The sequence below is a fragment of the Atractosteus spatula genome, chromosome 12 (assembly GCF_055471065.1).
Source record: "Atractosteus spatula isolate fAtrSpa1 chromosome 12, fAtrSpa1.hap1, whole genome shotgun sequence".
In the NCBI taxonomy this organism is placed as follows: Eukaryota; Metazoa; Chordata; class Actinopteri; order Semionotiformes; family Lepisosteidae; genus Atractosteus; species Atractosteus spatula.
The window spans coordinates 11,469,627-11,493,029 of NC_142717.1; the positions used below are offsets into that span (position 1 = coordinate 11,469,627).

General features: G+C 37.8%; 1 protein-coding gene across 1 annotated transcript in view; it reads right to left on the bottom strand.

Moving 5' to 3' along the window:
* Window positions 1–23,403, bottom strand: part of tg (thyroglobulin) — a 108,127-nt gene that overhangs the window by 72,089 nt on the left and 12,635 nt on the right. The window contains exons 11-31 of the mRNA XM_088929504.1: window positions 22,881–23,123; window positions 21,731–21,868; window positions 20,157–20,234; window positions 19,298–19,410; window positions 18,985–19,105; window positions 18,496–18,699; window positions 17,745–17,954; window positions 15,542–15,687; window positions 14,487–14,643; window positions 11,182–11,361; window positions 9,352–9,501; window positions 8,721–8,891; window positions 6,185–6,307; window positions 5,930–6,045; window positions 5,065–5,173; window positions 3,502–3,699; window positions 2,466–2,639; window positions 1,615–1,701; window positions 1,304–1,384; window positions 694–831; window positions 411–584 (exon numbers count right to left, since the gene is read on the bottom strand). Coding sequence (XP_088785630.1) covers window positions 411–584; window positions 694–831; window positions 1,304–1,384; window positions 1,615–1,701; window positions 2,466–2,639; window positions 3,502–3,699; window positions 5,065–5,173; window positions 5,930–6,045; window positions 6,185–6,307; window positions 8,721–8,891; window positions 9,352–9,501; window positions 11,182–11,361; window positions 14,487–14,643; window positions 15,542–15,687; window positions 17,745–17,954; window positions 18,496–18,699; window positions 18,985–19,105; window positions 19,298–19,410; window positions 20,157–20,234; window positions 21,731–21,868; window positions 22,881–23,123 — 3,111 coding nt within the window. The remainder of the gene's footprint in view (window positions 1–410; window positions 585–693; window positions 832–1,303; window positions 1,385–1,614; window positions 1,702–2,465; window positions 2,640–3,501; window positions 3,700–5,064; window positions 5,174–5,929; window positions 6,046–6,184; window positions 6,308–8,720; window positions 8,892–9,351; window positions 9,502–11,181; window positions 11,362–14,486; window positions 14,644–15,541; window positions 15,688–17,744; window positions 17,955–18,495; window positions 18,700–18,984; window positions 19,106–19,297; window positions 19,411–20,156; window positions 20,235–21,730; window positions 21,869–22,880; window positions 23,124–23,403) is intronic.

The window sequence follows — 23,403 nt, forward strand, 5'->3', positions numbered from 1 at the left end:
AAGTTGTGCACTGGTAGTCCTGCTTTTGTTTTCAACTAGTGCTTTACACCAGAGTTTCTGTGACCTTGGAAAGCTATTTTGTTGCTTTAGATATTATCCTTATTAACCCTACAGGGCTTATTTCATGATCGTTGAAAACTCCAAAAGAACTTTTTACACCTCAAGGATGTACCATTTATGATAAAATAACATTTTACAAAAGTCAAAAATCATCATAGGAATGTACAGTATATGGCTGATGATATATGTTCACGAGGACATAAATGGTTCTACATTTTACTTAATGAACACAAGATAAGCAATCGGTAGCCGACAAAGATTTCAACTTCGCAGAACTGTGATGGCAATCTCAAATCATTTGGCTGACCATTAGTTCCTCTCAGGCAATGAGTCAGTTTCTCCCTACTCACTCTTTTTTCGGTGCACACTCTGAGGCTCCACTTGCAGTACGAGGGTGCAGGACTGCTGAATCGGTTTGTTGTAGGAACCACAGATCTGAGTGTCTGGATACAACGTGCAGGTGAAATGGAGAGTGTTGTTGTCCTGTAAATCTGTCACCTTACAGAACTCTTCTTCTTCACAACCTAAATACAGAGGACCAAGCAATTAATAAGATGGAAACACCAGGGAGGCAGAGTTGCATTGTTTCACATGATTGATTAATTCCCTACATAAGAGAATAGCTGCTCTTACGTTTTAAGCACCAAAGTTGAGCCTGCTGTGCTGAGAACTCATGCTTAAAGATCCAGTACTGTTGGTGCGGAATATCTTGAGCTGGATTCACAAGAACATTGCTGCTTTCCACTGGTGTAAATGCCTCTTCCACAGCATCTGAGAAAATAATGCAATAATCACTTAAAAGAAGTAGCAATACAGCGTTTCTTTCTGTGGTCAGACACTACACGGTTTAAGGTTAATTTTCCTGAGCGCCTCAAAGAAAATTCAGGAACTATTGCTCGAATGTGTTATTGAAATGAACATTGCTTACATTGTTATGGTAGAACTGGACAGCAGACTATTGGCATTTTAAATCTTTAAACAGGTTGTTTATTCATTTTCTTCCACTATCCATTATCTGAAGGATCCCCTGTCATATTTTAGACTAAATTTGAGATATAGAAAAAAATACTTACCTTTCCACAATTTTGATTCCAAAAATATTTCTCAAAAATAGAATCACTCTTTTTCTCCTGACAACATTATTGATCAAATGTGAGTCACATCAAACCTAGCTACAGTTATTAAACAACATTTCCCCAGTGTATCACAGACTAGAGTTTATGTAACATACAGTTATGTTTACCTGATAATAAGATCTTTCCTTCAGGGGGCACAATACTAGCACATCCTGGTGATGATTTTGGACGAGTATTCATATCAGAATCTGGAACACAACGTATAGATTGAGCAGATATCTCCTATGAATGACACTTTTATATTTGAAACAATTTCTGGAATATTATCTTAATGACTTTCGGGGTGAGAATTTCAATCAGTTGTTTTACAACATGCTACTCTTCATTACAAGTGTGCAAAAAAGAAGTTCAATTTGGGATTTCTGTACACTTAACACACTTCCGAACACTGCATTATTTAAAAAGTAAATGTTTTTACCCTTCCAGAGGTAAACTCGTTGGAAGCTGATTAAGGTGGCTTGGTAATCTGTTTTATTTTTGCTTGTGGCTGGCAAGGCTGCGTCATCTAAAGAAAATCAATAAACAAAAAAAACAATAAACAACAGAAGCTTCTTAAAATCCAAATTCAGCTTTCTTTAGTTTTGTAGTTTTTGTAGTCCACAGCAAATGAGGAACCTGAAATGATGGCAGCTTGTGAGAAAGGTCCTGACCCATATTTTCTTTAAAACATTTCTGACAATGTGGATTGCCTCATCAAATATGAGTACAACCTGCATGTGTAGAACAAGACCAAACCTACTGGCCAGCCTAGTAAGGAACTATACTGTATGCCTTGCATTCTCAAATTGATTTAGTCAATTTGAAAAGCAGAGCACATATGTAACTAATAATCTTTTGGGCAAAGCACTCCGTTATGCCAAAACAAATCAAATTGTTTGAAATAAAGTACACACAGATGTGAAGGGCCCGTGACCTATCCCACAATTCCCAGGATTCATGGGAAACAATGCGGGGTGTTCTACTAGCCCTGCTTTAGACATGCAAAACTGTAGGGAATCTTCTCCTTCACTGACAACATATCAGGCAGAAGGATTTGGTAAAGGAACATGCATTTGTCATTACAAATAAAATTGAAGCCGATCTTTAACCTCAAGGCTGTCTGCTTAAAACGAAGTTGGTGGCAAACAGGCTAAGACAAATCTTTTCTGCAGGAATTGACAAGTAATGGAGATGTCAGTGGCCAACCTTGCTTTTGCAACCAATGGTCCCTAAAACAATGCACATGCTGTTTGTTCTTAAACAGCGATTAACACAATAGCATAAGCTTACTGAGTGTGAAGTTCTGCCCTCCGAAGCTGAATGTAAACTGCTTCTTCAGTTTGTTATATTTCACCCCTGCTCCACAAACACGATTCCCACCAGTCTGAGCAGCAGCATCATCATAGTCCTGATCATGACAGAGAAACACATCTGGGTAGCTCAAGAGCCCACACATGATAGTGCCTGCAACAGAAACACAGTGTCAGTTCTGGTGGCAAATATGGAGGAAACACGGATAAAGAGAAGCATTCGGTGTGTGACTTAAACCAAAAATTGTGTGACTTTCATTGTGTGAAAATACAGGAAGACATGAACTTCCCTTTCCTACTGATGGTGAAGAAAGATCTATCGAATATCAAATAAACTAAAATAATTTACACACTACCGAAATGAACAATCCCGTCTGAGAGATATTATGCATTTCTAGCTTCATCAGACCAAACTGACATTCTTCTATTTTGTCACCGGTCAAGATCACAGCCCCATCCTCATTTACGACAAAGGTACTTATGAGAAACGCATGTGATTTTGACTTTTTGTGTGACTTTAAATCTGGGTGCTATTAAAGTGATTTCTGAAAGAGTTGCATTATATTGGGTTTTGTAAAACTCATTTGAGTGTTTAAGAGAAGTAAATATGAAAACTGTAACTTAAAAGACAGCATACTTTCTGGAACTCTTTAGCTGAGAGAAGGTTTGTTTTTTTCCAGGGGGAAGTCCCTCTTATTGGTGTGTCTACATCATTTCCTTTCTATCCCATGAGATCCTTCACAAGAGTGATTGATATCCTCTAATGCTTATTATATTTTAATCTATTTTCAACGGTAGACATCATTATAACCTCATTTTGGGCATCAAAGCTTATTTTCTCATTATTCTGAATTGTTATTTGAACATTAATATCAGTACAGTCAAGCCTAAGAAATGTGGGAATGTCTTGACAGAACCACATGCAGGTGAGACCGATTAAGGCGACTTGAAAATTAAGTAATCACAATTCAAGACATGAGTGCATAATAATCACAACTCAACAGGTAAAGGCTTACCTCCATTCAGAATGTTCTGATTCAATATAAATCCATCACAACAGGTTTCCTGGTTGCAGGCTTCTTGGCAGAAATGGTGCACATCTGTTAGTGACGCCCCCCTGGCTTGAAAAACTGAAGTCTGGTAGACTCCAGATCCTGTCTTGTGAAAATCTTGTCTCTCAAACATTTTCTGGGACCTTGTGGTGAATTCATGGCCTTTGGCAGGGAGAGCAAAGACAGATTCTAAAATTCTAGCCAAGAAATATACACATATCTGAGATGGCTGTCCAAAAACAACCAAATGATTGCCAGATCCCAGAGATTCTCTTTGCGCAGGGGAATCAGGCTGAAACTTCTTTTAATCCAGTGATTTAAGCAAAAACATTTGCCTTAATAACCCTAGACATTTCCTTCTATGTTCATATTAAAAAATTTAAATATCACTTCAGCTGACCTGAGATAACCTTTAAAATCTGATTTATAACACATCATATCCTAGGTAGGAAAGACAAGACAGATTCATTATTGGAAACACCTGCCTTTGTTATTGAAACCCATAGTACTCCTAAGCCATTGTATATAATTACACTATAAATGCTATGCCTCTTTATGGTAAACTCTGATATAGCTGTGACTGTACCTGTTGTTTTTTCTTTCATTCTATTTTCCTTAATTTAATTTTTTTAATAAGTTGTTATTTTCCTAAAAAGTGCAAAAATTAACTTCTCTGCGGTGACTACTCTGTAATATTTAATAAACTAAATTGAGATGCAATAAAAAAAACAGTTCTAACATCACTCCTTACCTCACAATCTGCCTAGAAAGGAGACACAACAAACAATAATATTTAAACTCTACATTTCTGAACCTCTACTCTTCTCTTCTGGGCCTGCCAAAATATGTTTTGTCATGTGTGCTGAAAATCAGGCTCTAATATTCTTTTCTAATTCTTTTACATGCATTCTATTCTCAAACCATTAGATGGAAAAACAGATATACTGGACCTAAAACATCAGAACATAAACAGTCACAAACACAAGGAGATCTTTTGGTTAATCTAGCCTGTTTGATTGCTAGTAGCTAATTGATCTGTTGATCTCACCCACATGGGTTTTTGTGAGACTTATACAGAGTGGTATAAAGCCGTGCTTAATAAAATTTATTTTTTTTAAAAACCCACTAATTGACAGTTGTGTTGTTCATATTTTTAATTACTGGTTTCTAACCGTCTCTGTTAACCCAAAAATGAGTCCTTCTTGTATTTTTGACCACTGTGTTTCTTTCAGAGAGATAATTTGGATAGGTTTTATTAAACTCATAGTTGTAAGTTATATACATACAGTATTCGCTCTTTATTACTGAAAATAATCTTAATGCTAGTTTGGTACTGATAAATATCTAATCCACGCCATATATGTGATTCTTCATAGTGATAAAGGTACAGTAAGACATACTGACAGAACCTTTACAGATATGTAATTTGTTATGTATGAAGTGCTAGCATATTAGTCATAAGGAAATGTACACCTTCATTGAAACCTCACTGTTTACTGTAAAGTTTATTGATGTTTATTTACTCACCCTTCTTTCTCAACACCATAAGGCCTTGGCCACCTCCACCTTGTACCTTTACTAAACAGGTAAGGCTATCGTACACATCCGTATCCGAATTTCCGAGAAATCCTGTTGCCTGTGATGAGAAGGAATTCAAGAGAGGCATTATTAATACTTACATCTAATGGTTTGTGATACGCTTTTGATGCTGTGGTATCATATATGTGCCTGAACAAGAGGCTGCAGGAATGTTTCAGTCAGTATATTGTGTGAGACCCATAACTGCTATTTAATATATTGAAAACATACTGTATACACGTTCAGGTGGGTAGCTGCGTCAGCATGCGTAGGCTGCAAAGGAACAAGTAATAGGTTTATTCCATGCTGAAAAAAAGAAGAAAGAGAACACAACGTTTCGGCCGTGGAGCCTTGAAGAAGGCCTTGAAGAAGGCTCCACGGCCGAAACGTTGTGTTCTCTTTCTTCTTTTTTTCAGCATGGAATAAACCTATTACTTGTTCCTTTGCATACTGTATACACGTGTATGGTTAAAAACAAAAACTAATGCAACAAAAGTTTCCGCTGGGAAGAAAACATGATTATTGGGATTATCATCATTGCGTCACTGCATAGTTTCTATTTTTTCCATTAAATTAATAGATCATAGATTAAATGCACACAAAAGTTCACTCTTTGCTCAAGCACTACATCTTTATTTCATTCCTGGGGAAAGTGATCAGAGCCTAATAGTTCTTCTAGTCTGGGTGCATGAGAATCTTATCTTTCACATAGTTAAAGCCTATGGAAATCACCAAGGTGCATTTTCTGAACGCCCAACAGTAAAGGAAGATCATTCCTGAGATGCGTATGACCATTTTACGAACGGTGTTCTACCTTTTCAGAGGTGGTGCATTTGATATTAGCATTGGATGTACTATATAAATCACAATGAGCCGTGCTTCCTTCAGTGAAAACTGCCAGGTGAAGACATGATTCATCAGCTGCACATTCTGCAGATACATATAAAAATAAAGTTACTGCTCTTTGTGTTTTTTGAATCCTCCCATTTCAAATGTCACAGAGTTGAAAGAGAGAGAAATACAGAGTGATAGGCGCAAACGACACAAGTTCTAAAACTTATGAACATACCTGCAATACATGTCTTCAGATAGCTCTCCAGACTTTCATCTGATGTCTTGGAACTCATAATGACAGCATCGTTAGCATCCAGAATCCACTGGGTCTTAGGAACATCTTCAAATTTCTGCATTACTGCATTAGAATAGATATTTAGGAGTACTTAACCTCTCATATGGAATTAAAGGCATGCTCATCAATTTGAATGATGCCAGATATGTGGAGTTTTGAATATCTAGTATATCGTATATTTAGTATATCGGTGAACCTATCTAGAATTTGTCATGTGCCAGAAGTGCTCTCTGGAGATTTACAATCAGTGGAGGGATTTAAAATGAAGAATTGTGATATTGTATGTTTAAGAAAAAACAATGAGTGAAATATGAAACTCTGTATATTGTATTACTTATGACCAGTTAGTGGTCAGCAAGGAAACTGCATAGGGACTGCATATTTACAAATAATCATCACTGTTGAATTCCTTAATTAATATAATTAACTTTGTTAATTTAAGATCCTTTAAAAATCAATCAGGATTTTAATTTATGTATCATCATTCAGCCTTAAAATAAATCAAGCGAACACTTTATTTTATTAATTTATTTAAGTTTAGACAGTATTTTATTTAATGTGCCTTGATGGTAATTTGACCATTAAACAAAACTTTGAACAGTGAAATGAAGTTGTCCTGATTTTTATGTACACTGTCAATAAAAAGAACAGGTCCACAAATCACTCTAAAATGCTGAATATTATGTCCTCAGTTCTCACTCCAATATTTAACTCCAGTTTTTAAATTCAGGAGGTCTGCCTTCCAGATTTGACGCTGACCTTTGGGGCTATTCAGAATATGATCTTTAGAAAGTCCCAATTCAAGAAGTGGAAAAGAGGTCAGCATGTACTCTGCTCTGCTGTAGTATCTACTAATAGCAGGTGAAACACCATATCGTGTGACGTGTACAAACCATTTAGTTGCACTAAAACTGACCTTACATTTAACTCTATTTTTAAAGTACCTGTAGCTGATCATGACAACAGACCATGTGTAGAAACATATTTATAGTAGTTCAAGTAGGTATCTGCGTCAGCATGCGTAGGCTTCAAAGGAACAAGTAAAGGTTTATTCCATGCTGAAAAGAGAAGAAAAGAAACAACGTTTTGGCTGTAGAGCCTTCTTCGGGTGTGTTGCCAAACGAGACGAAGGCTCCACAGCCGAAACATTGTGTTTCTTTTCTTCTGTCTTCAGCATGGAATAAACCTTTACTTGTTCCTTTGAAACATATTTATGCTGCGGTATAACCGGGCTTTATCACACTTGTTTTTCAGCATTTTGCACTTTCCACTTAACTGTTAAATAGTTGTCGGTCTCAAAGCTAGTATTGAAACTTAACATTTAAAGACACTGACATATAAATGGTGATCTTTTAGTTTATGCCTGTGTCAGCCCAGGCTTCAAGGGAGGAATCTTTCTTTTGCTTATATACCAGCAGACAAATCTTCAGAGAACTCCTTCAGTTTGATTAAGCCATTTTAGATCGAATTTCTTTCATAACTAGGATGTGAACCAAAGTCTCTAATTGTGGCTGACTAGTGAAATAAACAGCTGTGACAACTAGGTGCTAAATAAAGTAGTATTTGCCAGCAGCCATATCACCCTGCAAATCGCAACTAGCAACCCACTGAAGCTAACAAGGTGTGAGTCTGGTCAGTAGCTGGATGGAGACCTCTTGGGAAAAACTAAGGTTGCTGCTGGAAGAGGTGTTAGTGGGGCCAGCAGGGGACGCTATGCCCCAGTATAGTGGCAGGGACACTATACTGTAAAAAGGCGCCGTCCTTCGGATGAGACGTAAAACTGAGGTCCTAACTCTCAGTGGTCATTAAAAATCCCAGGGCATTTCTCGAAAAGAGTAGGGGTGTAACCCCAGTGTCTGGCTAAATTTCCCCCTGGCCTTTACCAATCATGGCCTCCTAATAATCTCCATCTATGAATTGGCTTCATCACTCTGCTATCCTCCCCACTAATAACTAATGTGTGGTGAGTGTACTGGCGCACTATGGCTGCCGTCGCATCAGCCAGGTGGGGCTGCACATTGGTGGTGGTGGAGGGGATCCCCATTACCTGTAAAGCACTTTGAGTGGAGTGTCCAGAAAAGCACTATATAAGTGTAAGCAATAATTGTTAGTAGTAGTATTATTTCATTGTAAAGAAATGCATACTAATATAAATAAGTAGGCAAACATGTGACAGATAAAAATATTTTAAATAAATATTGAATTATATTTAGCGATTACATAAAGTTTTAAATTTCACAATCCAAATTTTTCTAGAAATTTGTAGGGGCAAATACATACTAAGCAATCTTTAGAATCCTAAAGATAATGATTTAAATATGCTTTGACTGGAAAATGAGAATAGAATACCTCTTACTAACCATATCAATGTCTTCATAGACATCACAAACTGCCAAAAACATTGCAGCAAACAGCTGTGTGTGTTTCTATTGCAGGTCATTTCAAGTCTAGAGTTATAATATGATTCTATTTATACCTTTGCACTGAGACTCTGTAAGGGTTTCCATAGTTACTGTCCAGTTCAGCTTCTCCCCACGGTCAGTGACACAGAACCACTTTTCAGATGCAGCATCTCTCTGGGCTTCTCTGTATGCTCCTTCTTCAGTGCACTCCAAGCCAAGGGGGTTGTTCTGACAATCTGTAAGGCCTGCAAAACACACGGAAAAAACAGTCAGTTTCCCAAACAGAAAAACGCTGAGTGTTCTTAATGCCTGTTTTACACACTAAAGGCACTTTAAATAAGAAAGAAGTGGATAGTGAGGGAATTGGTACACCTCACCAATCTGTTAAAAACTTCATTTGACATAATTCGGCCAGCTGAGCTACCGTTGCTTCAGATTTCAGTTTGGTGAGGACTGGAAATTGAAATATTTGTTCAAAACAAAACATCATTAAGTTCTGATGTTCACAATATTGTAAATTAATTTAAAAAAATTAAAAGGCAAGAACTTTCAAACCACAAAGAACTATCCTCACACATACAGAACTCTATATTATAAAACAACTATACCCTTAAGCAAATTAAATCTCTTTTAAACACAGGGTACAAGGAAAATGTTCCAGTAAGCAGCAGGTGATCAAAGACTGTTGTCTTTTTTATTACTTACAGTGTGTGGCTTTGAAAGCTCCTGTGGAGCCTGTAGACCAGCCCTGGGGACATTGCTTGCAGAAATGACTTCCTTCCTGGTCCTGATAGGACCCATGTGGGCAAGGAGTGCAAACAGCACCGCTGGCAAAAGTGCCGGTTGGGCAAATAGCTGCCAACGAAAAATGAAAGGAGATGTTGTCGAAGTGTGGTGAGAGGAAATCATTCGCAGATGTCTAGGATTTGGCCCCAGCCTGTGTGCCACTCTTTCTTAGAGACAGCAGGGACAGCATTTCCAAATGTTTCCAAAATAATTTGCTTCAATAAAACAAATGGCTGGTAGAACTGACTGACTGACAAGGAGAACTAAAGAAATAATGGTTCTGTAAAAGTTTTAATGTCCTTACAATGGGGACTACATTGGAAATATCATGTTTGGTTACTAACCCCTGTGAAGAGGTGTCTGGCCAAAATGGCCCAACATTCTGAATGTGTGCAAATGTTCAATAAAACCCACTGCTGTGCAAACTTAGAAGCTTAGTACTCTAAACCATATATAGTACATATATGAATACTTAAAAAAAAGAAATTAGTGTGAAAGCACGCATTCGGAGATCCTTCGGCAAAAATAGTTTTACACTTTGTCTTCCTTATCGCGAGGCTTGTTTGACACCACAAAGTGCCTTTCAGTGAGTAAAGGTGGCTATCTGCAAAGTCTTCTGTTTACATTATCAGCTTCAAAAGTTCCTCCTATCGCAGGCTACATACAGGCCTCGCTGGTTGGATATATTAATAGTGCTTTAAATGCTATCACCCTTTTTTTCTGAATCTACAGCTTTGAATCCACAATTGTTGTTGAGTGAGCAGTGTTGCTCTGACTCTTGGCGCTCCTTTGAAACACTTTGCTCAGTTTTTTTTACGTTAACTACCTCTTTGTAAAGATTATCACTGTCCTACAGATGCAAACCGTTACAATGTGAGTAAAGTTGTAAATGGAAAAATAATTACTTGCAGATTCCTTTCATATTAAGTGACAAAATAAAAAGAAACTAAATAGAACAGTTTTTCCACCTTAATAATTGTCAGAGAGCTCAATTTGTTTTAAATCTATGCGAAAAATCATGATTTGCTAGCTGAAAGTCATCCTTACCAGACAGTTCATAATTCTAGATAGCTGTAAGTATAGAATAAAGATGATGTATTGAAATACTTTGGTCAGAAAAAAAATCAGCCTCTTAAATTTAATGGAGCAACTGTTTTCCAGATGTACTTCCAAATCAAATCTGCAAAGATAAACTGTGAGGAAAGAAGATGTCTCTACTGCATATTTAATTGAAGTATTTTGCTTTTAAAAAACTGAACATATAAATGAAACCTATGTTTTTTCTATTTCTTGTACAGGTGAAAGAATATTTCAGAATCAAAGTACTTCATTAACTGAGTTATTAATTTCACCTCATAATTTTCCAACACAATTCTCATTGCAGTTTAAACAAACTATTTTTAAAACACACAGAAATTACATGTGTGTGTATATACAGTATATATGCATATTGTATATGTGTTACAAGACATTTTACACTTATGCACTTACAGTACAGCTAAGATTAGGGAAGTTATTTTGATGTTTTAACCAAAGCTATTCATAAAATACATATGAAAAGTCCTACTTCTCCCCGGATACAATTAACTGTCTAGTTTTATTACATGTTCACAGTAATCTTAACACTAAACTGTAATAATTATTAAAACTTTTCATATCTGTCACATGTTTTATTTAGGCTCTGAGAAGTGTTAACGTGATTGGCAATTACTATATCACAAAGTAGGAAACAGGATCTTAGGAACATACCACATCCTCTGACACCCAGAAGTGGTCGATACCCTTGTGTGCATCCAAACTGCACCTCTGGGACGAAGTTATAGGACACATCAGGTGGAAATGGTTCTGAGTCCAGGACAGGCCAAAAGACGCCACTTCTGATTAAGTCAATGATGCCTTTCACCAGATTTCTACTGACAAAAGCATTGTCTAAAATCAAAGAAGGTACAAGAGAAAGGCTGAGTGGGTACCTCATCCATAGCCCTCATAATTATGCAATCCAATCTGATGTAACATAAAGATGTGAAAGGTATAAATGTAAAAAAAAGTGTAAGGGATATTGTGCACCTTTTTTCAGCACAATACCATGAGTACCCAGTTCCGTTTGAGCCTGTGTAACTCTACCAGCTCTTTTTGTGGCAGATTAAAGAATAACCCTACACACACACTAGTAGAAATGTACTTTTCTACTACAGCAAAGCATGTGTAGATTCATAATAAAAATACATTGGAGGAAAGTAGAAATAGCTCTCCTACTCTTCAGAATCAGAAGATTCATAAACGGAATATGTTACAGATACACCCATCTTGTCGTTTTGTCAATATTAAGTGCGTTAAAGTTTCTGACATCTGTTACTGTCCGGAACCAAATGCAAATCAAGAAGAAGCAGAAATTGTGATGAAAAAATTCATTGATAACTCTGTGTCAGCGGAGCCATATAAGCAATTTAAATGACTGGGAGTTAATTAAATCCACGTACGGGTTTGGCCCCCATAAGAAGAATTTGTCTTACTTTAACCACAGAAAGTTGGTAAAGAGTCCAAATAATATGGCGTTATTACCATGTATTTACATTAGACAACACAATTTTCAGACAGACACAATTTCCAGAATCAATAGGAGTTGGTCATTTGTAACCTGTGGGGTCTTTAATGCTATTTTCTACCTATGATGCATACATAATATTTATTATTTGTATTTTCATGTGGCTTTCATGAATTAACAAATAATTCTTTCTTAATGTAATTATGCTTTGTTTACTACCAGTAGTATTCCAATGCGTTCTATAACTTACTAATATTCAACAAAGCCCCATACACTTAAATATATCTTGCCTTTATTTTATTATAGTGTTCTTTGTTTTGGCATTTTTGTTATATATTTCTTTTTATGTTATCTACTGTATATGTGCTTGGTTGTTTGTATGGTTTTTGGTTTTCTTTCTAATCCATGTCTTGTACTATATCTAAGTAAGATTGTTCTGTTGACTTATTTTCTATTATTGTACTTTTGAAAATACTAAAGGTTTGAAAATTATACGTTCCAACATTTAGAGCCCACTTCCAGAAGTTGATTTATTTCATGTTTGGGTGGAAACACATAAGCCTAAATTCATAACTCTTTCAGAGACATGACTGAGGGGAAAAATTTCAGATAGTGAATTTCAAATGCATAATTATAAATTATACAGAGCAGGGGAGTTGGAGCTTACATCTCAAATAACTTGCTGTCTGAGCAAATTATGCCAAAGACAGCTCCACTATAATGCGAAGGGCTATTTATTAAAACAAATTATTAATGATTGGCAATATTTATAGGCTGCCAAGTGCCACTACAGAATCTATTACAGAATCCTTTATGGCCATATCACCTTGCAACTCACAGCTGACAATCCACTGAAACTAAGCATGTGTGAGCCTGGTCAGTACGTGTATGGAAGACCACCTGGGAAAGCTAAGGTTGCTGCTGGAAGTGGTGTTGGGGAGGCCACCAGGGGGCGCTCACCCTGTGGCTGTGTTGGTCCTAATGCCCCAGTATAGTGACGGGGACACTATACTGTAAACAGGCGCCATCCTTCGGATAAGATGTAAAACCGAGGTCCTGACTCTCTGGTCATTAAAAATCCCAGGGCATTTCTTGAAAAGAGTAGGGGTGTTACCCCGGTGTCCTGGCCAAATTTCCCATTGGCCTTTACCAATAATGGGCTCCTAATAATCTCCATCTATGAATTCAACTCTCCATCTCTCTGTTCTCCTCCCCGCTGATAGCTGGTGTGTGGAGAGCTCACTGGTACACTATGGAGGGCATCGCATCATTCAGGTGGGGCTGCACATTGGTGGTGGTGGAGAGGAGTCCCTATTACCTGTAAAACGCTTTGAATGGAGTTTCCACAAAAGCTCTATAGAAGTGTAAGGAATTCTTAAATTATTAATTATTATTAACTACTATTATTAACTATACCTCTGCTATATTTTCAAAAGGACCATTGACCAAACTGATTATTTTGGGGGATTTTAATAGAGATTGGCTACATAAATCTTCAACTAAAGAAAGAAATTGATTGTAGGGTTTTAATTTTACTCAACTAATAAAAACACCAACTAGAATCAATTCAATGCCCCAAAATGGTACTTTACTCGTCTGGATATTAGTGACATGACCTGATAGGACTGAAAAATCTGGAATTCTGACAGATTGCTTAAGTGATCATTTTACCGTATATTGTGTCTGAAAAATTAAGCACCTAAGCACCTGCAAAGAAATTATAATTAGACAGTAAAAATATAAATGTTGAGGCTTTCATTCAAGATTTGTTTAATGTGAATTGGGAAACATTTCGGTTAATACCAACAGTGCAAGAGTCATAGGACTACAGTATCTCTGCACGGAATTTACAATGGTTTGTGACACACATGCACCTTGGAAAACAGTTAAAGTCAAAGACAGACATTTGCCTTGGATAAGCTCAGATTTCATACACTTAATTAATCAATGGGACAGGACCCAGGCTAAATTTCACCAAACAAAGGATCCCGCTGATTGGGGCATTTGTGAGAGACTGATCACTTTTTGTCAAACAAAAACAAGGAATGCTAAAGTCTAATGCTTTTATAGTAAAGACGGGGTGCATGCATCCTGCTGGGGGTGTGAGATGCCCTTTCTGGGGGTACAAGGCATGCCAAATTTTTTTAGAAGGTAAACCATCATAAAATTAAGGCCTGGCACATGAGTATAACTGCTTTGTATTTAATTAAAATTAACTACTTAATTTTACCACAAAATTAAAATGAATATATAATTTTTAAAAAGTGTAAATGTTCAAGCATTCTTAGTTTTACTGTGAAATCAATATGGAATTTTCTTTCATTCCATAGCTTTGATATACAGTACTAGTATCTTATGGTTGAAATAACAGACCTACTTCAATGATGTCTGATCAGGGGTGGGAGAATATATTTTGAGAGTCAAAGGGGTACCGTCTGGAGCGAAGGTTAAGGACCACAGTTATCCCTGAATCTGAAGAATCATAGCTTATCCAATCTCATCTTCTTACCAATGTCATGCAAATCAGGGAGTGCCTCAGTGGGGATGTCTCCCAGCTGTGCTTTCCATGTGATGTTTGCTCTCATTCGCTTTGCACTCAAACATTCCAAGGTTACAGTTGATTCATCACAGACCGAAACAGAGACTGACTTTCCAAAGGAGTTCATCTGAAAAAGACAAGGTCCAGAGACTTATGCAAGCTACCAAATTACCATTTTTTTTCTCCTGTTAAAGACTCATCTGTCACGTATAATGCCACATTCTAAGATTTGTACCAATACACTGTACAATACAATACAATACAAACCTTTAAAATGTGATACAGTAGATGCATTTTTTTTTGGGGGGGGGGTTAGTGCAAAAGGGAATGGTTTTCTTTTCTCACAGAACCCAGAGAAGTTGTGTTACAACGCCAAACAATTCAACTGTGAAAAAAATCTCTTAATTTCCCTGTGGTGTTGTTCTCAAGATTGAGTACATGCTGCCTGTATACCCTTCCTGGAGAGATGTCAAACCTTGTAAATAGAGCACAAAGCCACTTGGAAGGTAGGAAATGTGTTATCTACATTACCAGAAGCTAGGAGGATAATACTTGCTTTAAATCTTGCTTGCATAGCTGTGCTCCTTATTGAACTTACACCTAGTAAGGACAGGAGAGGGATCCTTCTTTCATAACGGATCTCAGTGCTCTACAGTTTAATGTCTTCTGACTTTCATTCTTCTCCTATAATCTTCCTTTATATTCCCTTTCTGAAGTGTGAGTTTTTGTTCTAGCTCTGGAGTCCCACATTCCTGTTGGTTTGTGTTTCAGCTACGTACTGAGCAACGCAGCCAACCCCAATTCACCTCTTCATTTGAATTTTGTACTCGTTTTGGACTTAAACATTTTGAACATTCCTTTTAAACCGTCATTTTTTTTTCACAGGAAACTTAAAAAACTCCAAAGAAAAAACGCGTATGGGCTCCCAGGAGATATTGGAGAGGAGAGGGCCTTTCAAGCTGCTCTGGAAAATCAGGAAAGCAGGACTGAAAATTCAAAAACATCATGAAGCTCCCTGGAGTTACCTGGAGGCTGCACCGACCTCGACCCCTCAGATGCTGGAGGAGAGAGGACTGAAAGGGAGACCGCACTGCACTGCATGTATTCTTCCCCTCAGCCAGGGAGAGCTGGAAAGTGGTGTGTGCCTCGACCGCCTGGAACACCTGGGGCTCTGAAACAGCAATGTTTCAGCTCTTACAACAAAGACGTGTCTGTAGTGAAAAGCACCTGATTCAACAACCTCTTATATCAACGTAGTTCTCTAGACAGCAAATTGGAAGAAAGAAAGGGATTTGGTAAGGATGCCAATGACTCACTTTGCCAGAACAGCACATCTTTGTGATGTGGAAGAAAGGCTGATGGTCAAGGTCCATGTTTACAGGAAATTATGACTTTGTTGAGAAACCACAGGGACTACATCATCAGATCATAATCCCATAGACTATAATGGAAAAAACAGGATAGTATACCTAATAAACAGAGACCTAGGAAAAGCAGACACAAAATACTCAAAATAATCCCTGTCTTCTTGGTTTCTAATATTCATATTTAAGTGGAAAAAAATGCCTATTTACTATCAATCCTCCTTTCTCACAGAAGTTTTTACCGCAAAGCAGCAAAAAGAAGAATTAAGCTTTGTCCTTTCGGGGAAAAAAACTGTCATTCTGGTTTTGAAAAAACTCAGGTGGAATTCAAGGGAATGTAAGGATGATTATGAAACAGAGAAAACCACAAGAAGTGAGCTCATCCTATGTTACTAGGTTCTTTATGAATTTATAACAATTCAAATGTGATCAAGAGTGCAGCAATTCTTTTGCCATTTAAAGTTGCAGTTCAGAAAACATTCTTTGTGTGCCCAGCTGGCTTGTTCTTGAAGACTTACAGTAAGTACTACTGTTTATTGACCTTGCACCTGCAAGGAATCTGTTTTGAAGTTCTAGGCTATCAGCCAGTATAGTTGCTCCAGAAGAAGCTCGTTGTTTGATGGGGGTATAACAAAGGCCAGTGAAGAATAATTTACACATATCGGAAAGGTGCAGCAGAAAGCATGCTTTTTAGGGTCATTTCAAAAGCCTGATGTCAACAATTAGTCTGAAACCTGTTTCAAGAAAATATAAAAAGGTCCTAAAATGGCAGACTTAAGCTTTCCAAATCTCAAATTTAATCTTTTCACAGCGGAAAAGAAATCTATCTGAACAATGCTCACATACCCTTAACAGTGGAATTTACCCAGTCTCTTTCAGCTGCGACACTTGCTTATACCACAAACCTGCATTTTGCATTTTGCAAGTTTCAGATGCCTTAAGACAGCAGGAAAGTGGTTGTTTATTTTGTTTGTTATATACTGTATAAGTGCCTATAAATCATGTCTTAGTCACAATGCTCTTCTCCCTTTCCTCACAAAGCATTGATATTAATGCAAAAGAATACTTTATACTCGGTGGTTGAGTGATGTAGCTATCCCTGCGATGTCAACAAGGAATAATATAGCTGAGAGCTTTAGAGCCAAAACATTGCAATGCAGCAACTGGAACTGGATGTTTCTGGCAGTTTGACTACACCATGCACCATAGATCTCCCTTTGCTTCAGACCTGTCGGAAAACATTCTGCATAGAACCCTGCATTCCAGACATATTAAGTGGGTGAATGCATTAAGTCATCATTTCTGTAACCCTCTTATGGGAAAGGTATCTCTTGACTTGTCATTTGTTGAATGTAACAACCCCCCTTCCACCAAGGATCTTAGTTGCTTAAGTCTTTTCATGACATTCAGTGATGGAAATGTGTTAAGCAGTAGCAAAATGATGAATGCCTTTACAAACTGGAAGGGATAAAAAAAGCACTAACAGAGCACAAAGATAGCACAGATATCAGATAGTTAGAATTATTGCAAGTTACTTATCTTGCTAGAGAGCTTTGTTTCATCTTAATTCTGTATGCACACTTCTGTTTTTTCTTAAATTGTGCGTAATTACTATATTAACATTGTTTCAAAAACAGAATGTGCCAGTCAAAAGAATTTTATTTGTTGATATTAACAAAATGATTAATTAAATTAGTATCGATGTGCAAGAAGTTCATGACATAGTAAATTGAGTCTACCGAGGCATTTTCCAGTTTACAAATATATGTAGAGGTGGAAAACTGCACTCGGTCTAAAATGTAACTACTGTTAGCTGACAGTGGACAGGAAGAGTGTGTAGAAACAAAAAAAGTAGAAATTTTACTTTGACAGGCATCAGGAAGTGGTTGTGCTGAAAGCCAGTGACTGGTCACCACATCGCAGAGGAAACGGCTCTCAGGAAGTGTGTTCTGGTAACCTTGGTGGCAGGTCAACTGGCACTGCTGCCTTCTCTGTCCATTCTCAAGAATATCCTTGCAAAAGACAGCACCGTTGTTGATGCTAGGCACCCCAAAAGGTAGTGGGCACTGAGGAGCTGAAACACAGAACGTTCATCTGGGCTGTGGAAACTGCATTTTCCTCCAATAGTATCATTAGTGTTAAAATGAATTACTGATGTTCAAATTTAAGAAGGCAAGAGTGTGTAGTAAAATTGTATTTACAAGTTATATATTTTATTTTATGTGGAAGCTTTGCTCTGCTTTGGCATATCAGTAAAGTACACTTACTGTAAATGAACGTATGTTAAGTGAAAATGTAGTTTGTTTTTGCAGACTCATAGCACAAATAAGACTGTCTGGTAAGTACAATAATGGCCTTCCAACAAAATGTGCAATGTTCTGACTTTAAAGAGCACCGTTTGCTGTAAGAGTACAATCTTTGCATAATGGCCATAAAAACAGATGTCATACTTTCTTGACATGACAAGTGACTGCATGTGCAGGTCACTGAAACCTGATCTTGGGCAGTAGGTTTCTAGATGATACTGCATCTTAAAACATTAGGAATGCAGGATGTTATAGATTTTAGTAATCCCTCATCTAAAAACCTACACTAGACATTTAACGAAAACCTACTGTCACATTTAGGTATCTGCCCAGAGACTCGTCTGAGTCTTGTCCCAGGAGCCTCCTGTCCATTCTGAAAGACACACCAGCAGCTGCTCTGGTCACATTGCACAGAAGAGAAAAGCTGTCCCTCCTCCTGGCATTCAGGGACATAGCCAGTCCCAATGTCTCTTCTGAGCACCTGACTCTTCAGCATTTCGCACCAACCAGGGCCTAAGTAAACCAAAAACAGATCGTCAAGGAGTGCACGGGGTAAAGAGGAAGGAAAAGAGCAATAATAACAAACATTGGAGGCTCCTATAAAAGCAAATAAAAAAAACGTGTATGGTTGCAAAACTCTATTCTTTTTTCACTATATGAAGATATATAACTCAGGATAACTGAGGTTACAGTAAGTCTTTTGCTTGCTGATAGGATGAGAGGAAAAGCTGTTAATTACTTTATACACAAAAACCAAAAGACGGTGTGCAGCAGGGAAGGAAACACAGAATTTCTTACACTGAGGGTTTCCAGCCTTGTTCCGGGCAGCAGGCTGAACTGGTTTTCCTGTAAGTGGGTTGACACACCAAACAGATCCATTTTCTCTGTCTCCATTCTGCAGGATGGTAAATTCCCCATTCTGGAAACACAGTTTCCAAACAGACAAAAACACCACATATGGGGATTATTAACACAAGAATAGAAAGGGCTAAAAGCTAATAAAACGCAAACATTATTAAGGGTAGTGTCACTTAGTGTTCGCCTTAGCTCAAGTCTATTAATCTAAGGAAGGTCTTCTTATTCTGTCTTGAGAATTCAAATGTTGTCAAACCTTCTGACAAGAGGGGTTGATTACTATGGTTGCCATGGCACTAGGGTCAGTGGCTGAACGTTTCCAGTTAGAAACCACAGCTCTAGTGTGAGATCTCTGGCATAAGGTTCCACCTGAAAGAGAGCACACGTATCATTGTTAGACGAGGTGTTTACACTTCTTGCAGAACGATACTGAAGAACACTGAGATGTATTTCTAGTGATTAATCAAAGACAATCCAGAGACTAAGACACTAAGGGAATGTTCTTCAACACCAGGTCCTTGACAATGAATGATGAAGTCAGTGTCTGTGGGAGGTGTGGAGTACCCAACACCTGAAAAGGGATCTAACACCGACAGAAGTGCAGTCAAACAATGAGGCTGTACAAAAGAGATATGCAAAAATTGTTTCAGTAGTCCATTCCACACCTGAGTAGCCAGGTTGTAAAATTAAATATATAACTTGGGGCTCAAGGTGTTAAAGCAAGAGACCAATTGATATAAAGCTTCTGTAGATACAGTTACCTCCCAAAAAATAAAATATCAAACATTCCCATTACTGAGATATCCAAAATGACTTCGGAAAGATAACGTTATTTTAGACAATGGCCACTCATTTGTCTACCACTCATAAACCAGGTTGTTGTTATTTAAAATGACAAAATGTCTGCCAAAAAAGGTACTAAAACATCTAAGAGAAAGCTAGATTATTGTCATTGGAGGATATCGGATCTGTGCTGGTAGACTTGGTTTAGTTTTTCCATGACTTTTATTTTAAAGGTTCTGGGATTAGATCATCCAATTGAAGGAATGAATGGGCACAAATTACATGGGATATCTAAATTGTTAACAATTAAGCAAACAAAATATGATACATACACTGTGGCAGCTGAATGGATCGGCTGGTCAAAGACCCTGGAATGTAGCTTCCTTCTTCATCCACACACCAGCAGTGACCTGTCATATACACACAATACTTCATTCACCTAAATTTAAAAGAATCCATGTCTGTGGCCAGAAGGAATATATTAACAGTCTGAAATAAAGATTGTGTGTGATCTACACACATTACTGTTTGCAATAATGCAATAATACATTTGATAGGCTGATACGAAAAGGTATTGTACTGTCTCCACCACCACACCAGACTACAGACTACTAGACTACAAGCAGTTCTTACTCCAACACTGTTCTTAGTCAGCATTGGAGAACGCCGGTATATTGAGTACGTTTTTCATAAATAAACACGTAAACAATATGATCCAATTAAAATGAAATAACACCCTGAATCTAAGATGTTATATCATGTTATAAAAAGAGAAACCATGGCTAGCAGACAGAGGACTGACTGGTTTACAAATGTCCAAGTATGCAAATGCACACTAACAGATCTGTTCCTGATATGTGCATGCTAAAATTAAAATGATTATTGTTATGCCAAGGTAGAATACAAAGTTAGACAACATACAGTAATCTATGATTTAGGCTTTTGTCCAACGTAGCTGGGCAGTTCATGAAGTGACTGAATTTTGCCCATAACATCAGCAGTGGTAGGTCTGGATGTACAGGCTGGTTATTTTTACAATGCCCCTTATCTGAAGAAGTGAGAGACGCTCCCCACCTGATGTTATCTGAATTACTGGATAGTGAGAACTATGATCTGCTCGCTGCTGGGGACCATCTGCTGAGATAAGCACGCCTCGCAGATGTTTTTGTGAGACCAGATTTTTTTCTGAACTGACCTGTTAAGCTTGTGTGACCCATAACATATTTAAAAGTGACACTTCAAAAGAGAGCACAGGAGCAGATAAGCATAGGAGAAGCATACGGGGTAGAGTGAGGTCTGGAGCTGTAATATTTACAACTTGGATTCCACATTGATGAATCAAAGGTGTAGACACCAAAGTTATCAATGGCTTACAATATGCAGCTTCTCATCACAAAGAATCCCAAAGTGCTTCACATATACAAAGGAACTTATCTCTGTGACCAGCAGCCCAAGTAGATAGCAAATCAGTAGAGAACTGAGAAATTAATTCACTAATTGAATTAATATATAGATTTAAGGAGGTCATATGTTATAAAGCCCTGATGTGTAAGATGATTTCAGAAACTGTGCCATTATCAACACACAACAGTCACTTTCATCACAAATCAATCTTTGACATCTGGAACCGTTGGTTAAAATAAGAATGGCATACACTGCCAAAATGTTGGCTGGCGTGCCTATTTCTTCTCCTGCAGAATCTGCCATTAATAAATGTGTGTGGAGTTCAAAACTTTCAGTCCAAATGATCTGTTAGACACTTTTTCCAAAGAGCAAGACAATTTTAGAAACTTGTAATGACGTAACAAGAAGCAAAATGAAATGTGAAGGGTTTCCTTGAGAATGTTGGGCTAGAGGCTGCAGAGCTCAAGAGTACAGTGAAAATGTTCACCTTTAAACCACTCACCTGTGCTGAAGTAACACTGACTAGGCTGCCATTGACCATGGGCATCACACTGAGGCCTGTAAGGCTGATAACCAAGAAGGAACCCATCTCTCTGGTTCAACGCAGAACTAAAATTAGTCCTCCAGTAGAACTGCAATGCTGTGGATCATATGATAGGATTGTGCTTGAAGGTTTGTATTTCAAGGTAGAAACCTTACAAATTCTCAGGTTTCAAACGTCAAGGGGTACTAACATTGCTGACATGAAATTGACCCAAAAAATCATTCACTTCATAAAACAGCAAGAAACTCCCCCCAGTTCAAAAGGGACTTTAATTATATTTTAAATATTATCTGAGATGAGAACATTTTATAGTACAAAATAAGTAGCAGATGTTTACACAGATATTCCTGTCTCCATACCAACTCCTTTCAAAGATGGAAAAAACTGTCTAAATGCTTTATAGAAAAGACGGGAGAGGAACTTTGCTAGCAGACAGAAATAATAAGCACCAAGATGGATATTTCAATTACATCAAAAACAAAACCCCTAAATTTAGGGATTGCACTTATAAACGTTTTGTAATTAACTACATTCTTAAAGTTTTAGACTCAAATAGAATAATAAATAAAACCCTCCTGTAGATTCTTTACATTAGTAATCACAGCTGGGCCACAGCCTTAAGCAGGGGATTAGAGCTGAGCAATATTTTATAACTGTTTATAACATCTTTAATAACATGCAGAGAATTTGTTTACACCCAGATGTAATGGAGGCCTAACCTGAAATGTGACTGACCTTAAAAGCCTCATGAATTAGATACAAAATCCTTGTTCGTTAAATACTTATGAATGAGAACTCAAGACAGAAGTTCAATGTATCTGTATATATACAAATTATCGCTATTAAGAGACTTAAGTCATTTTCATACGATATTGTTTTCTGATGTGTTCATGAGTTAAAGCTGGTATGAGGAAGACTGGGTGGAAATCCTTAGAAAGAAGTACTGCGTGCGCAAACCTTGTTTCGTTCTTGGACACCATGGTAGACTGGAGGACACCAAGAGTGATGAAAGTAGACACTGAAAGTTTTTGTGGGATTAGGCCAAGTGCTCCTGAGGAACGTTGCCAAACCAAGTAAGTAGCAAGAAAGAGGAAACATTCTGACATACTTGTGTGCACGGCCAGCCGCAGTGCGGAGTCACTGTTACTCAGCAGCTTCTCGTTGAAGTTCAGGCTTGACTCGAAGGAGTCTGAGTTGATGAGAAGTTCTCGCTCAGTCAACTGCAGGCCCTTTGCCTGCAGGAAGCTGAAGCCAAAGGGGATGTGAGAGTTGTTGGAATCGGTGATGATGTCCTCCGCCTCCTGTAGAAACTGGGCCACCCGTTGGTTCACCACACTACAGGGTCCTGGACCTGGAAAAGACCGAGCCAACTGAAAAATCACTCATCCGGTCACGCGAATATACGCCAACACAGAGAGGAACCGCACAGCTGGAATTCATCGCAGCATGTGTAGATTGCATACATGATTAGCATGCTAATTAAAATGCTTTCATGTATGTCAAAAGTAACAACACCATGATAGGAATGTCATCCATAGCTATATTTGATTAACCAAAAACAACAAAGCTATTTGAAGGTTATTAACTTCAGAATAAAATCGAGTTGTTGTCAAATGCATTATACTGTATAC